The sequence below is a fragment of the Mercenaria mercenaria genome, chromosome 1 (assembly GCF_021730395.1).
Source record: "Mercenaria mercenaria strain notata chromosome 1, MADL_Memer_1, whole genome shotgun sequence".
Lineage (NCBI taxonomy): Eukaryota > Metazoa > Mollusca > Bivalvia > Venerida > Veneridae > Mercenaria > Mercenaria mercenaria.
The window spans coordinates 71439896-71456846 of record NC_069361.1 but is presented as its reverse complement, the minus strand read 5'-3'; the positions used below and the strand labels follow the sequence as shown (position 1 = coordinate 71456846).

General features: G+C 34.3%; 1 protein-coding gene across 1 annotated transcript; it reads left to right on the top strand.

Moving 5' to 3' along the window:
• Window positions 1-2447: 2447 nt before the first annotated feature.
• LOC128546337 (monocarboxylate transporter 12-like) lies at window positions 2448-5756 on the top strand. The gene is made up of 4 exons (XM_053516769.1): window positions 2448-2466; window positions 3260-3403; window positions 4365-5243; window positions 5497-5756. The coding sequence occupies exons 1-4, from the start codon at window positions 2448-2450 to the stop codon at window positions 5754-5756; spliced, it is 1302 nt and encodes a 433-aa protein (XP_053372744.1).
• Window positions 5757-16951: the final 11195 nt, after the last annotated feature.

Sequence of the window (16951 nt, the reverse complement as noted above, 5' to 3'; positions counted from 1 at the left end):
AATGTCATGAGAACAGTTACATACCAACAACAGTATTTCGGTCATTGCCATGAGGACTGATGCATAGCAACAATCTTATTTCGGTCAATGATAAGAAAATTGTAACATAGCGAATCTCCTTCGGGTTTAAAATTTTGTTTCTGCTACTTTGTAGTCATTACACACGAATCTATACCTACCTTATATGATATCATATTGCGCGTCTATAGCTTTTTCTTGTCGTTAGTTCGCACAGTTTCACCTAAATCTATCTTTTAGTGCTTTCTATTTGTAAATCAAGACGAGAAATATTTAATCGCCACATTATCGACCCATTCAGCAGACTGACAACTTTGCCAATGGCACATTTGGTTAAAATATCCTCTTTATGTATAGTGGACGCAGCTTAACCCCGATGGTTGACCTTTGCATTATAATACATAATGAGGCACAACCTATTATTGAAAAGGACTGTACGTATACACACTTTGATACTGCATTGTATACAAACATATACGTCTACCCTAAGCACCCCTTATTTCTACAATGAAATAATCGATATGAATAATCAGCCTAAGGTCAACCATCGCGGTCAAGTTGCGACTACTATACCCGTCATGTTAGGAGATCAATCTTGTTGATTTCTTTTTCAAAACTTTACCATAGTCATCCCTAAGGACAGATTTAAATGTGTGAGAAGTAAATTGTAGGATCAATTTTTGTATAATAAGGTGTATTAGAAATATTTCAATAGTCACGAATCACATACATGTATTACTTAGATGATATCACATGAGTGTCTTTCAAACTGAACTTAATCAACGAGTAGAACAAAATTGATAAAGTGCCAGGTTTGGACTAGCATTTTATCACTTGTTTTCAATGAGTTTAATAAATTTAATGAGGAAAGACACAAATGTTATATTCTTCTGTTTGAGGAGCTTGTAATTAACAAAGGCAATCAGTTTATATAAATGTAAACTCCCCCAAACGAATGAAACACGTTGAAAATTGGACGAACTGTAAGATCATTTATTCCTTCGTGATAACGAAAACTTATACTGTTATACTAGTTTACAGATTATAGAAAAGAAGTCATTGATTAATGATGAAAACTGATACTGTAGTTTACAGATTATAGAAAAGAAGTTATTATTTAATGATGACCAGTGCAGACCAAGATCAGCATAGACATACATCTTTTCATATATTTACAATGCCATATCAAAATTCAAGGTATTATTAGAAAAATATTATAACTACTTTGTACTGTGATATTTTATAGAAATATTCCATTTTTAACATTAAATCATACTAAATAGTCTGCAACATCAAGCGCTTTATTTAACAACTAACTGAAAATTTTTTTAACCTTTAGCTGATGGCGCCTTCGCGACCAGTGCAGATCAAGACCAGCCATCACATCATGGTCTGAATTGTTCGCTATTCATTTAGCAATTTTTCTCTGAACATCATTTCGAATGATTCATGGTATTGTCCAAATGGAATAATGGACCAGTCCATTTTAGAAATTATAAAGGGAAAAGTAAAACGTAAAACCGTTCACTCATATTGGTTGTAATTTGTAGGTATGTGCTTTTGGAACATCTGCTTCGATCGGCCTTTACAATCTAGATTTTGCGGACCATTTCAACACAGGTTCTGCTGGAGTGTCCTTCATAGGAGCCATAAACACAGGCGTTTTCTTCGGTGCAGGTTGAACTGTTTTCTATGTTTGTACATTTTTGTCTTTTGAGGCTTGAAAATAGTTTCAGATTTTCTTATCAGATATAATGCATTAAAGTCATAATTCAATTCTTTTAGAAGACACTAAGTTAAGCCTACGTAATCCAGTAATTTCAATTAGATTATGTTATTTTTTACTTCAGAATTATACTAGATCCAAATTTCATATTTGAAGATACGACTAATTGCTACATATAGTTTAAATAAAATGTTAACAAAAATGTTTACTAATAATACTATGAAATAGGTTTAAATAGAACACACTTAATCAAATATAATGAAACATTTTTTTAAATAAACGACTGTTACTGCATTGTATTTAATTGTGAATCTAGCTTATCATAAAGAATAAATGTATATGTTTGGTAAAGTAAAATATAATTGATAAATACTTCTATATTTGAAGTAGATATCTAAAGATTAAACAGTTAAGTGAAAGATGGTTACTGGATATCATTACTTATGAATATGTATCCGCCTTTTAATTTAAAAAAAAAGTTGCATGCTTTATGTAAAACCTTCTGGAATTTAGACAAGAATCTCACGTGGAACTAAGTCGCTCAAACGAGGAGGACCTTGACCTGTTGGCCTTGCTTCTGACCAAGTTTGATGAATTATGAAGAGAAGTCGTTTAAAAGCGTTTCTATGTTTGTTCTAGCAGCCCCTTAACAGGACTATGCAGAAACATTTGAACAAAGCTGAGAGAGGACCATATAACCAGCATGCCGCTGACCAAATTTGGTAAAGTTCCGTCAAGTGGTTCAATAGTATTTCTCCCCAATTTTAGCTCTGGTGGCTCCTATAAGCGGCCAAGCCAGACCATTTCAACAGACTTGAAAGAATACCTACAAGGGTAATACAGACCATGTTTGGCGAACATCAGTCAAGTGTGTCATGAGCGGAAGTCTTTTAATTTTTAGTTCGAGCTCTGGGGGCCAAGCAGAACAGAGGAATAAATTAGAGGGAGGATGTTGCAGACCAAGTGTGGTGAAGGTCAATCATCTGGTTCGTGATGATTTCTGTATTTAAGCTCTGGTGGCACCTCAGTTGGAACCAAAAAAAAATGTGGGAGGCCCATGCCGGGTTGCTACTGTACGACTTTGGTGTAATTCTGACTAGTACTTTCAGATAGAAAGATGTTTAAGTAAATTTATTGACGCAGCATAACAGACGCCGGTTCATCCACCTATACTAGTAGCTCACCGTGATTGAACTTAACTTCTTTTACTATTAACTGCAGCAATAAGAAATCAAATATTTAAGTGATTGCGTGCGTTGTGAGAACATTTTATCTACAATGTTATAAATGTCGTAAAAAAATTTGTAGGAAACTCTAAATTGCATTAGCCACGCTATTAAAATTTGAAATGAATTACGAATCAGCTTTACTTTGGATGTTGCACATTACACATTCTAATTACAAGTTATACAGGTATCTCGTTCTCGAAATCTAATATCGGTTAGTGTCTTTCTTTAAATGTTTGCCTTGAAAAAATTTCCCTTTTAGCGTGTATGTTATTATGTATACTTTCAGGTCCTCTTGCCGGTTTACTCATATCTAAATGGAGTTATCGAAAAGTAGCTTTTATTGGTGCCATTTGCAGCAGTGCTGGGCTTGTTGCTATGTCTTTTGCTCCGAGTGTAGCTTACGCATATTTCTTCTACGGTCTTTTGAACGGTATGTATAGATAAAAACAAGGTGTCCATACAGTAATATGAAATAAATCGTAAGTTCTGATAAATTGTGTATGTTAGCATCCCCCGAAGAGATAATGTCTGTACCGCGCCTGTTACATATATTTTCTCTTTTTATATTGTTTTCCGGACAGTTTTTCAGTACAGATACTTGACAATGGAATAAACACAATTTTAGTTTTATGTCTCACCAGTTTTTATGTCAGTATTATTGCTAACTTACTATCCTTCGTCTTATGCTTTCCAATTACTCTGGTATATGTAATGTAAGTACTGAATTTTGGAAACAAAGTTCCAAAATTCTAATTTTAGAAAACATGGTAAAATAGAAAAAAGTGGAAATTCCACAGGTCGCTCAACACAACAAAAACGAAAATGTTGCAGGCTCGGTTTGATTGAGCCTCTTCATGACGGTAGTGGAAATGCATGCTACCGTCCGCGCCCTCTAGCCCTGGCTTGAGCAGAACTCGACATTTACACATGCTACAAGTACAAAAACAATTTAGAGACATCCGCTGTCTTACATAGTTTCCTTTTCAAAATTCGATGAAAATGGTCATAATATGAGCCGCACCATGAGAAAACCAACATAGTGGCTTTGCGACCAGTATGGATCCAGACCAGCCTGCGCATTCGCGCAGTCTGATCAGGATCCATGCTGTTCGCTTTCAAAGCCTATTGCAATTAGATAAACCGTTAGCGAACAGCATGGATTCTGACCAGACTGCGCGGATGCGCAGGCTGGTCTGGATCCATGCTGGTCGCAAACGCATTATGTTGGTTTTCTCATGGCGCGGCTCATATATTTTAAAGCTATAATAGATAAACAAGAAAGAAACATCCCAATTACCTAACAAAATCTGAACCGATTGATGAAAAGCTGTAATATATTTACATATACATGTATGTGTGTGTGTGTGTTTTTTTCTTTTTAAATATTACAGGATTCGGCAATAGTTTAGTTGTAACTTCGTCACAGGTATCATGTGGTCAACGTTACATCAAACACAGAGGTCTTACATCCAGTTTTGTTCTCTCTGGAACTGGTTTAGGTTCGGGAGTGTTTCCAATTATGATAAATAATCTAATTCAAACATATGGATGGAGGGGATCTCTTCTGCTTCTAAGTGGTATAAATATGCAGTCGGTAATTTTTGCTCTGTTGTTATTTCCAACAAGACGACTTCCATCGGCTAATCCGAAAGATCGTCGCTTAAATGGCGAAATGAAATCAACAGAAACGCAGGAGCATACAAGACGAAAATGCAATCTGGATAAAGGAGATTTTGACGAAAGGCAAAAACAAGTTTTCTGTACCAATACATTTAACTCGTACATAAACATTTATATGCGGAAACTGCAAATTCACTTGAAGAAAATAAAAAATGCAGACTTTGTAATATTCTTGATCAGCACGTGTCTATTTAACTTTGGATACAATGCATTTTTAATTTTTCTTCCCCAACATTCCACTGTTGTTGGCTTTGACGAGAACGATTCATCTCTAGCATTAACACTTGCTGGAGCTGGTTTATTTGTAGGGTGTATAGTTGGAAGTGTGCTTGGAAACTTCAACTGTAAAATAGTTATGCTCATAATTGGGTCTTTAGGGTTTGGATGTGTAGTTATTTTAATGGATCTTTTTCAACAACGGGAAAAATACATGTCACTCTCGTTTATGGTAGGGATGTCAAGTGGTTTTGAAACAGCATATCTCTTAGCAATAACATGTGAAATATTAGGAGATGAAGTTATGGCCATTGGATTCGGATGCGTAATGTTTTCAGTGGGAGTTGGGTGTATGATAGGACCACCTGTCGCAGGTAAGTTTCTAGTTGCCATTTGCCTGGTTTGGTCATCTGAGGTATTAATTATGCCTTCATAAAATTAATTATGCCCTGCTATTCGAAGTAGTGCGAAGTTATCAGCAAGTTTTCTTTTCTCATTAGTTATGTTAATTACATTTACTTTACCGTCTTCTGTTTCGTTAAACTGCGTTTGCATTATCAAGAATACGACTTTCTTCAAAACTTTTATTGCTAAATACTGGTATTTGATATTTTTTATGTATAACAGGTATTCTAGTGGACCACTATCACGATACAAGTTACGTATTGTATCTATCAGCAGCAGTAACAATACTCTCTGGTCTGTTAATGTTACCTTATCCAATCAAGTCTATTGCCAGGAAATGCTGCACCAACACGACTGAGTTTTCCGGTCGCCCTGCATCATCAACGATAACATTAGTTAGTGTTATATCTGACAAAAAGTTTGAGATGGTACATATGAATACGCTTTCATCAGAAGCAACAACAAATGAAGTGATCAAGTGACGTCCATATATATAAACTGATGAAAATCGATATCAATTAATGATTAAAAAGAAACAGTATAAAGCCTGTATAAAAGACAAACGCAGAAAACATAAAATTGTAAGAATGAGGGAAATTGAGGCACTTAAGTCGAAAAAACCACGAGACTTTTGGAAATTTTTCTCAAAGAAAATTAATACACGAGGAGATAATATCTCATTGAATGATTTCTATGAATATTTTAATAATTTATCTGATGAGATTAACGTTACAACTGATGGCGAAAGTGAAGATTTTTGTCGAAATGGTATTTCAGTCGATGATCCCGTCTTTGCAGAGCAAGATTCTGTCATTACTATGGAGGAAGTTCGGCAAGCTATTAAGTCTTTAAAGCGAGGTAAAGCAGGCGGAAATGACGGCATGATTAACGAATACTTTATTGAGACAGGCGATATAATCGGTTCACATTTGAGAGATCTGTTTAATATTGTTTTGTCCTCTGGGCATTTCCCTTCAGCATGGATGGAAGGATTAATTATACCGGTTTTTAAAAAAGGCGACGACAGCAATGTACAGAATTATCGAGGAATAACGTTAGTCAGTTCTATCTCAAAAATATTTACCTCAGTTTTAAATAAGAGGATGTCAGACTGGAGTAGGGAAAATAATATAATATCAGATTCTCAGTTTGGTTTTAAGAAAGGATTATCGACTACAGATGCAATATTTTGCTTACACAGTGTAATAAGTCACATGTTAAATAACGGAAAACGCTTTTACTCTACCTTTATTGACATGCGTAAATGCTTTGATAGCGTGTACAGAAACGCACTATGGTTTAAGATGTCCAAATTGGGTGTTGGTGGCAACATGCTGACAATAATCAGATCAATGTTCGAACACGTGAAATGTAGAATACGCCATGGTAACGAATTTTCAGACTTTATAGAAATCGCAGTAGGTTTAAAACAGGGTGAAATATGTTCCCCTCTGTTGTGGTCAATGTTCATTGAGGACTTGGAATTATACCTGGGAACAAGACCTGGTAGTGGCTTAAATTTTGATGATTTAACGTTAATATTATTCTTATATGCCGATGACGTGTTGTTGTTCTCAGATACAGTACAGGGATTACAGCAAAGTCTAGAAGATTTACACGTGTACTGCGACCGTTGGGGTCTTTCTGTTAATATAGACAAAACAACTAAAGTTATGGTCTTCATGAAACGTGGTCCGGTGAGAGATAATGAAAAGTGGACATACAATGGTTTACAGCTGGAAGTAGTCAATAATTTTAATCATCTGGGAGTAGTATTTGACTCTCATGGCAAGTTTAGCTTTAATATACAAATGCTAGTTGGTAAGGCGCTGAAAGCTATGAACTGCTTATTAATAAATACGAAAGACTTTGATTTTACACCAAGAATAATGTGTCACTTATTTGATTCATTTGTATCATCAATATTAAGTTATTCAGCTGAGGTTTGGGGATATACCAGAAATAAGGACATTGAAAGAGTTCATTTAAAATTTAGCAAGAGGCTATTAAATGTCAAGGCAACATCGTGCAATGCAGCCATATATGGAGAACTAGGTCGCTATCCATTATATGTAAACCGATTTGTAAGAATTATCAAGTACTGGTTTAAAACTATTTACTCGGACAATTGTGTTATAAGTAAAGCGTATTCCTTGTTATTGAGCGATTTGAGTAATAACAAATTTAACTGGTGTGCCAATATTAAGAAGTTGTTATATGAAAACGGATTTGGTTATGTATGGGAAACGCCTTCAGCTGTAAATCCAAATCAGTTCATATCACTATTTAAGCAAAGACTTATTGATACTTTCAAACAAAATTGCAGAAGTGAATTACGAGACAATCAAGTGTTGTATGTATACAATCACTTAAAGTGTGACTTTAAATACGCCGACTATCTCAGCATTATAAGTAATAAACTGTGTAGAGCGATAATCACTAAGTTTAGAATTTCCGCGCACTGTTTGAGAATTGAGACAGGTCGATATGGCCAGAATAGAATAGACAGGAGAGAAAGAACTTGTGAAGTTTGTCAATCAAGAGACATTGAAGATGAATTTCATATGATCTGTTTATGCCCAGGCTACCGAATAATAAGGAAACGATATATCGATAAATACTTTTACGAAAGACCAAATATGTTTAAACTAACTCAGTTGCTGTCAAGTTCAAATGAAAAAACTCTAAATAAACTAGCATGTTTCATAAACTGTGCATTGAAAATAAGACGTAATGTATTGGGATAATGCTGACTATTATATACACATGTTTATAAATGTATATGTCAAAAGTTAATATCTAGCTAGAAATCCAACTGTGTACATTTTACCATAGCCCGCACTTTTTCTTACGAATTTTTACTTCGTAATGCAATTTATATATGTCTATAACTTCCGTTTAGTTTATATAGATCTTAGTAATGTGCGCGTCAAATATGATAGCTATAGTACATATTTTTATTAAGACTTTATATGCTTATTGCCACATATATTTGAGCTATTCCGTCTTTACTATTTTATGTACTGTGTACATGTTTTCTCTTTACAGAATACAAGTTTATATCAACATGTTACTTATACCTTCTTATTTCATAATGATTAAGTGTTACTTAATATGGACTATGTATTGTTGACCTTGTATTTGATTGTATCATGTTTTATGGACGAGGAGCATAATGCTCAAGTCTAAAATAAAATTTCTGTTCTGTTCTGTTCTATATATCGCTGATAACACGATAGTAAGAATTTAACATTGTGCCGTGGGGTAAATACGGAAACTTTTGATAGGTTGAACTGGCTTCGCTGTTTGTTAAAGACACGGAATGTCATTTCTTTTTGCTCAAAGTTTGATTATACTAGAGAACATAAGCTTGTCATTAAAGTAGTTCTACACTTTGGGATCAATTTTTGTACAATGTAGACATCGATTAAACCCATTTTTTTTCAAAATTTCAAAATGTATTTAAACAAATCAGCAAATAACAACGATATTGTCATATGCTTGATTTTATTTTTTTGCTGGACTTACTCGAAAAATTAAAACCTCACACAAGTTTTCCTGAAAGGCGTCAGTGAGAAAAATCGTAATTTGATAACATTTTTCTATGATGTACATTTAATGAATTTTCTCACAGTTGTAAATAAACATATGATCTAGCAATAATATAGTGAAATAAAAAGAACAGGTCAGTGTGCTTGTTTTTGATATAAGATTGAACAGAATCCGCAGATTACACAATGATTTGAGCCGCGCCATGAGAAAACCAACATAGTGCGGTTGCGACCAGCATGGATCCAGACCAGCCTGCGCATCCGCGCAGTCTGGTCAGGGTCCATGCTGTTCGCTTTCAAATCCTATTGTAATCACAGAAACTGTCAGCATGTAACAGCGGGTGCGCAGGCTGGTCTGGATCCATGCTGGTCGCAAACGCACTATGTTGGTTTTCTCATGGCGCGGCTCACTTTAAGACATAATTTGCAATTATTCAGCGTGTCAGACGTTTTAATGTCATAAATTTTCTTTTGTAAAATGGTAACGTTGTCGTCTTGATAAAATTACTGAAGGGTTGCCATTACTTCTTAAAACAAAACGATATTTTCCTCTCCGTAGAAAGACGCCTGGATTTATTCTACGTTATCCAGATAAAGGAAGTTACGCCATTATCAAACGAGTAAAACTACCTTTACAGAAGTTCACCTAATTTGAGTTTTGCAAGGTATATGAGATTCCGAACGCCTCGGATAACATGCAGATTTGGCACATTTGCAAAAATTGTTTCGCCACAATTGTTGGTATAGTTTTGGTGCAGCTACCACCTTGAACATACATTTTTTCTACCGCCGTGATTTTTCCCATGCTTTTAGTTTTTGATTATCATAGGAAACGAATTTTATACAACGTTTATAAGGAAATTAATGGTGTAAACCTTTGTTGCCATTATTGGCTTGTTAATGACGCTTCTTTCCTATCTGTAAATTTTCAGCTGTAACACAGTTACATTTCTCTATTGTAACTAAATTCTTTGATTTTAGAGAGGCTATATAGATTTTTTGCTTGTATAATAACTCATAGATCCTATTGTCAATCCAATCACGACAGTTAAATGGTCATACAAATGTTACTATTTACTGCATTCACTTAACAAAGTCAATCAAAGAAAATATTGCCCGGCTTTCAAGATGAAATTAGTCACACCGACAGAACTAAAACATCATTTGGAGATGTGTCCAAAAGCTTCCATTTCTGTAGTCTGACAGCAGCTAATTATGTGTTAAATGACAAATGATACTGATATAATTATCAACATTTACATTTTTCTCAACCGATATCCATGAAGTCTTACAACCATACACGTGCAATTTTCACAAGATTACGTTATCATAAAATGATACTATGCAATATCAGTGTAGTAAACATATCATGCGATAAGAATGTAGTAAACCTATCATGCGATACGAATGTATTGCATGTAAAACTAGTAAAGTAAACATACCATGCAATACCATTGTAGTCAACATATCATGCAATATTTGTGAAGTAAACCTACCATACAATACTAGTGTATTATAAACATATCATGCAATACGTGCAGTAATTGGGAATTAAATTTACCATACAATATTTGTATAGTAACCAGATCATGCAATATTAATGAAGTAAACATATCAATACTAACGACGAAAACATATCATGCAATAATAGTGTAGTAAAACATGCAATATATATAGTACATATATAGTATATAATATATCATGCAATATAAATGTACATGTAGTCAACATATCATACAATACTAGTGTAATAAATATAAAATGCAATACCAATGAAGTAAACATATCATGAAATACTAATGAAGTAAACATATCATGCAATACTAGTGCAGTAAACATATCATACAATACTAGTGTAGTAAACATAAAATGCAATACCAACGAATTAAACATATCATGAAATACAATTGATGTAAACATATCATGCAATACTAGTGCAGTAAACATATCATGCAATACTAACGTAGTAAACATATCTTGCAGTATTTGTATAGTAAAGTGATCATGTAATAGTATGGTAGAAGACATATCAATCAATATACTAGTGTAGCAATCATACTTTGCCTTTCCACAAATTTCATTTAAAGTAACAATATTGATATTTATAGAAAGCTAAATTAATTCATTACAATTTACAGAAACCAGCTGGTTTTAAATATTCTTCAGTGCGAGTGCTAGGCTGAAAGACAAAATGTTTGCATGCATGTCGCTAAAGATGTTGATATTATATTTTATGACCACAGCAATAACAAGAATGAAAAGAAAAACAGAAAATTGTCCACAGACAAAGTGATGTTTAAGTAATTTGTGTATATGAGTCTAATGCAATACATTGTGAAACGTAACATTATATTTTACGTCATCGCAAACTAGTTTCATTTCATTAAATTAGCTTTATTTTCATTTCAGTGACTGATAATGACTGTGTTGTACCAGTTATGGTAAACCAAATAACGCCTTTCCCATGAACAGAATTCCCGTAAACTCCGTTCAGGTTTGAGTCATGACAGTCAGCATACCACCATGCACCGGTGTATAAGTTAGCACAGTTAGTGTTGGGAGCAATATCGTTATCCACATCTTTGGTTGTAAACATCTTCCCATTGTGTACTGATAAACTATTCCCTGCATTTCCGTTATACACCCCTACATGTAGTCTGTAATTCTGAGATTCATCGGTCATTGAAAACGTGCTGTATTCCGCATACTTATGCACGTTATATTGGTCGTACAAATCGAAACGAATTTTATAGTTTCCGAGACTTGAAAGAGTCGCTATATTGTCATTTCCTAACCAGTAATTACCGTCGACTGTGCCAAAGCCATTTTTGTACTCTGTCCATGTTTTGTAGAAGTCACTGTTTGATATTCTCCGTTGAATTATTGTCCAGCCACCAGCATCTGTGTCCATATCACAGCGAACATTAATCCCAACATTTCCCGATGGGTATATTAGGTATGAACCAGTTTGCTTTAGCCCCAGACTCTGAACATCTCCACAATCTCTCAAAAGGCCACAACCAGGGCATTCTTGTTCTGCTGAATCTAAGTTTAATTTGAAATAAGTTTCAGTTTACTTCACAATGATAATAGACTTAAGAAGTTCCAAACAAAACCTCATTTATATATTCTATAGAATTTCTTATCCAGTGTGTATTTTATTATATAAATAATGCAAGGAGGGGCACCTGGGGTCTTCCTCCACAATTAAAGTTGGAAAGTCGCCATATGACTTATCATGTGTCGGTGCGACGTTAAATCCAAAAAACAAACAAAAAAACATATATATTAAATACAGGCATCATGGGAACAATGCGTCTGTGCTACATGAAATGTAACTATTACCCGCAAAGATCGTATTCTATTCCTAATAGTCAAAGCTTCAGTAACAAAAATCGAACCCCCTTGAATGCTATACCAACGACTTGTAACTTATATTTGGTTTTTGCTTGGTTAAAAAGATGTCACAAAATGTCTTACTCAGAAATAATCAAATCGCAGATGATGAAAGAAAGGCATCAAATTGAATTAAATGTTAAGTTTTCTCACCTCTAGGACAAATTATATTCATGTTAGACCATTGACCATCTGACTGGCATATTGTATGCATGACGCTTGTTCCAGTGGCAAAATAGTTCCCAGAAGTACAGGTGTACGTCCGTTCTGCTCCCATAGTCATGCTACCTGATGAAACGTCAGAGTTTGGGACATGTGGAGGCTCAAGACAACCTGAACAATCAGAGTTAATAACAAGTGTTTATTTCACGTTGTAGCAAGAGTTATGGATTTTGTTAATATATTGTATATTTTATTCAAGGTATTGGACCCCTAATAGTAATGTTTAAAAAATGGGTTTTGCTTGGTATATTCTTAAAGTTGACCATGTTTCGCAATGTGTTTCAAATTCTAAACAACTTTTGCCGTGCCGTTTTTTTTTTTTGTTTTTTTTTTTTTTTATAATTTTGGGTTTTTCCTCAAGCTCAAGTAGAGACAAATTTCAATGTGATGGCCACTATCTAAAACGTTTGCAGAGAATTCATTTTTTTTTATAATTTTGGGTTTTTCCTAAAGAAACATCAAACCATTTATTAAATTATAAAACACAAAATAAAACTGTAAATATTATTTTTTCTACGGTGCCTCAAGTAAACAGATTTAATGAGACAGAATTCTAACTCCAACATTGAAAAATTAAGGTCGAATCCTGTGGGTCTGTTTTGAATTTTGTTCAATTCATTCAAAAATAACCTTGGGGCAGAAGTAAAACCTACCTGCATTTCTTCCACAATATGTAATCTAAAGAATAAAGGCAGAATAGAGAACTTTTACCGCATGTAACTCAGTAGTTTTAAAGATGTCTAACTCTACCCCTGGTGTTTCTGAGGTAAATTCACTTTGAACACCAAAAAACAAAAAAGGCTTATAAAATGAAAATTTTCCACTTTTGTACAATACCTCCATAATAAGTCTTGAAAGAAGTAAAAACTTACTAGAAAAAAAGGAAAATATGGGAAAAAACATTGGCCCCAGTGGGGCTTGAACCTGCGCCCACCTGAAAATTGCAGTCAAAATAAGTTTATGGTAGGAATTGAATACTCTTCAAAAAGGAGGTACTCTATTACGGGTCCAATACCTTAATGATGGATAAGGAACAATTGTTTTAAGTGCGACGCAAATTCATTCACTAATGTAGAGATTAGAATTAAGGTAGTTCTGCACGTTTGGATCGAAATTTGTTCTACAGTGTAGACTTTGATTAAACTCTGTTACAATTTGGCAGATTTTATTCACAGGTTGTCTTTAATTCATAAACTGATTTTCATTTCCGAACGCCGAATCCACGCTTTATTCTACGTTTTCCGGATAAATGACGTTACGCCATCACTTCCGGTTGATCAAACGTGCAGAACTACCTTAACTTAAATCTCAAATTTTAAGTTAAAAAAGGGACTAGTACAATGGGTCTATCTCTGCTGATGTTGTAATACCTCTTGCCCCAAACAATTTGCTTATGTTATCGTTATTTTTAGGTTGAAACCGCGAAGCGGTTGAAACCTATTATAACCGTATTCTGGATACTGCAAGAATCCAATAATGAGATTAATCCTTCTTTCTATTTCCGCACTATTTTTAATGATTATTTACGAATATACCGACCGCTTATCTCTCTACATAATTTCTGGTCGGGTTTAACAATCAATTCAATGCATATGATAAAAGAAAATATATCAAATTATACATCTTTGAAAAGCTCAGATCGCAAGCTTTTTAATGGTGTTTAAATCAAAAGAGAAACTATGACACACTTGCAGTTTAAAAATAGCAAATTCTTTAGATTTTAGTGTAAGGTAACGTTTTTTTTACAAACCGTTAAAGGCACTGATCTCCAGATTTTAATTTTGGCTAAATTATTTTCTTTCTTTCATATTTAAGTTTTGTCATATTATGAACATTAGAATACGAGTTCTTGTTCCTAAACTATTTTAAAATGCCAAATCAAGAAAAAAGATTACCGCGTCTAAAAGTTTTCCGGCTGTCGTTACCAATAGAGCTAGGGAGACTTAGTGTTAAACACGTGTTAAATATAGATATTTATAATCGAAACAGTTTACTCCGAGTAAATGCTTTTCGATTTTCATTGTAAAAAGTAGTAAAAACAATTAATTCTCATGTGTTTCCGTAACATATAGCCTGTCAGTAATTAAGTTTCAAAGCATTCTGAAGAAATATAGCATTTATTTCCAGATATCTAAAATCTTCACTTTTTTGATGTCGAACTATTTTTAGGCCTTTAACTGTTAGATTTGAATAACTTATATTTCTATTAGCTATTTTTTTCATGAAACAGACACTGTATTGCTCATTGGTATCCTTTTAGTAAATTTCAATTAAGCCGATATAAGGTTGCCTTACCCAGCTCGTCAGTGTGTTTAAGACACTTATATAATGGCTTTAGTCAGAGCAGAATTTAAAGTATATAATGTAACATGGATGGGTGTTCATGGAAGTGACTTGAACTGTTACAGCGGAGTGGTTTCTTGCACATCAATGCGGGTTTCAAATTTTCTGTGCTGTCAGCGAATTGATTTATTCTTATATCTGTTTACCTGCCTTGACTCCAAATTCATTGTCGATATTTTCAAGTCTCTTCTTATTCCGATGCATATGTATTAATATAAACAATTTAAAAATAAAATCGATGAAATGGTATCCCTTCCATTTTAAGAAAACTATAGATGCAAATGTCTATATTACATACAGAAATACGGGGAGAGATAATCCATGGTATAGTAAAAATTATTTTGATAATAAAAATATATTCTTACGATTAATGAACAAGAATGAAGATTATGACAAATTAACATGGCGGTAACGAGATACTAAATTTTACCGTGGCAAGTGAGCATGCGCGTATGTTCGTGGTTGTTAGGTAAACCTAGGTAAAGGCAAAGCGCCGACAGCGGTTAATTTGGAAGGTTTTGTCCCAACCTCCTCTATGCGTGCAAACCGTTTAGATATTTTCCAATCTTTGTGTGAGTTAAGTCTGGAATATAATATGTAAGCAACCTTATTAAAGAATTCCCGTGTATTCTGGGAGTAAGACAAGGGGATGATTTCTTCTTTGCTCTCTCCATCTCCATTGTGTATTTAAGATCATCGGAATATTTGAAGGATATAATAGTGCGTTTTATTTGACTTGGCGGAGCGGACAAGTATTCAGTTAACAAATGACTGTGAAATATATCAAGCAATGTGTTTCGTGTTTAAACATCTGATTACACAGTTTTGATGTATGAAGTTTTGAGTTTCGACCGCGCTTTGTTCCTACAGAGTGGGACAGTTATCTATTATATTATTATAAACAGTTACCGCCAAGGCCATACACATACTCATTGCACTTCATATTTCATTTACTAATTTGCTTATTAATGACTGCGTTCTATTTTTTTTTCTTTAAAATAGGAAAGATTTGTCTAATTAGGCACAATTGTGACAAAATACAAAGAAAGACTCTTTTGCTCCATAAAGTACTAAAATACTGACGCATAACGTAAAATTAAAGAAATCGTTGGTCTTACTAATTGTACATGTGGGCAATACACCGTTCCATACACCATTAGAGCCACAAACAAGCTGCAAATCGCCTCCAGTATGAATGAAGCCAGTGAGACATGCATATGTAACAAGGGATGTTTCTGTTGTGGTTGTAAATGAACGACTTGTATTGGAAACAATGGCTGGTGTCCCACAGTCTAAAATATTAAAACTAGAGCATTGCAAAATAAAACAAAAAGCCTTACCTAAATAAGTGAATAATTTCTTAACCTTATACTTTTAAAAAAGCATAAAAAACGGCAAAAGTCTACAGAAATGGACGATCGCAAATGAAGTACTAACCGTACTGATAATTTAAGTAAACAAAGATAATGTCGGTCTTACCGATTGAACATGTTGGCAATACACCACTCCACTGTCCACTGGAGCCACAAACAAGCTGTAAGTCACCACCAGTTTGCTTGTAGCCATTCAGACACGTATATGTGACAATGGAAGTTTCTGTTGTAGAAGTGAACGAACGACTTGCCTCGGAAACACTGGCTGGTGTTCCACAATCTGAAATGTTTAAACAAGATCCTAGCACAGACAAAATACAAATGAATATGAGACAAACGGTAAGAAATACATATAATGCAACATCTACATAAAACATACTGAACACGAAAGCAGATGTTCTTACCGATTAAACATGTTGGTAATACACCGCCCCACAGACCATTTGAACCACAAACAAGCTGTAGATCGCCTCCGGTATGAATGTAGCATCTCAGACACGTGTATGTGACAAGGGAGTTTTCTGTTGTGGATGTAAAAGAACGACTTGCACCTGACACCGTGCTTGGTATCCCACAGTCTAAAATATTAAATCTAGAACCTTGTAGAATAGAACAAAATTCATTACTTAAATAAGTGAATAATGTAATGTACTTAACCTTATACTTTCTAAAAAGCATGAAAGAAATGGTAAAAATCTACAGAAAGGGACGTACGCAAATAAAGTACTAACCGTACCGATAATCAAAGTAAACAAAGATAATGATTGTATTACCGATTGAACAAGTTGGCAA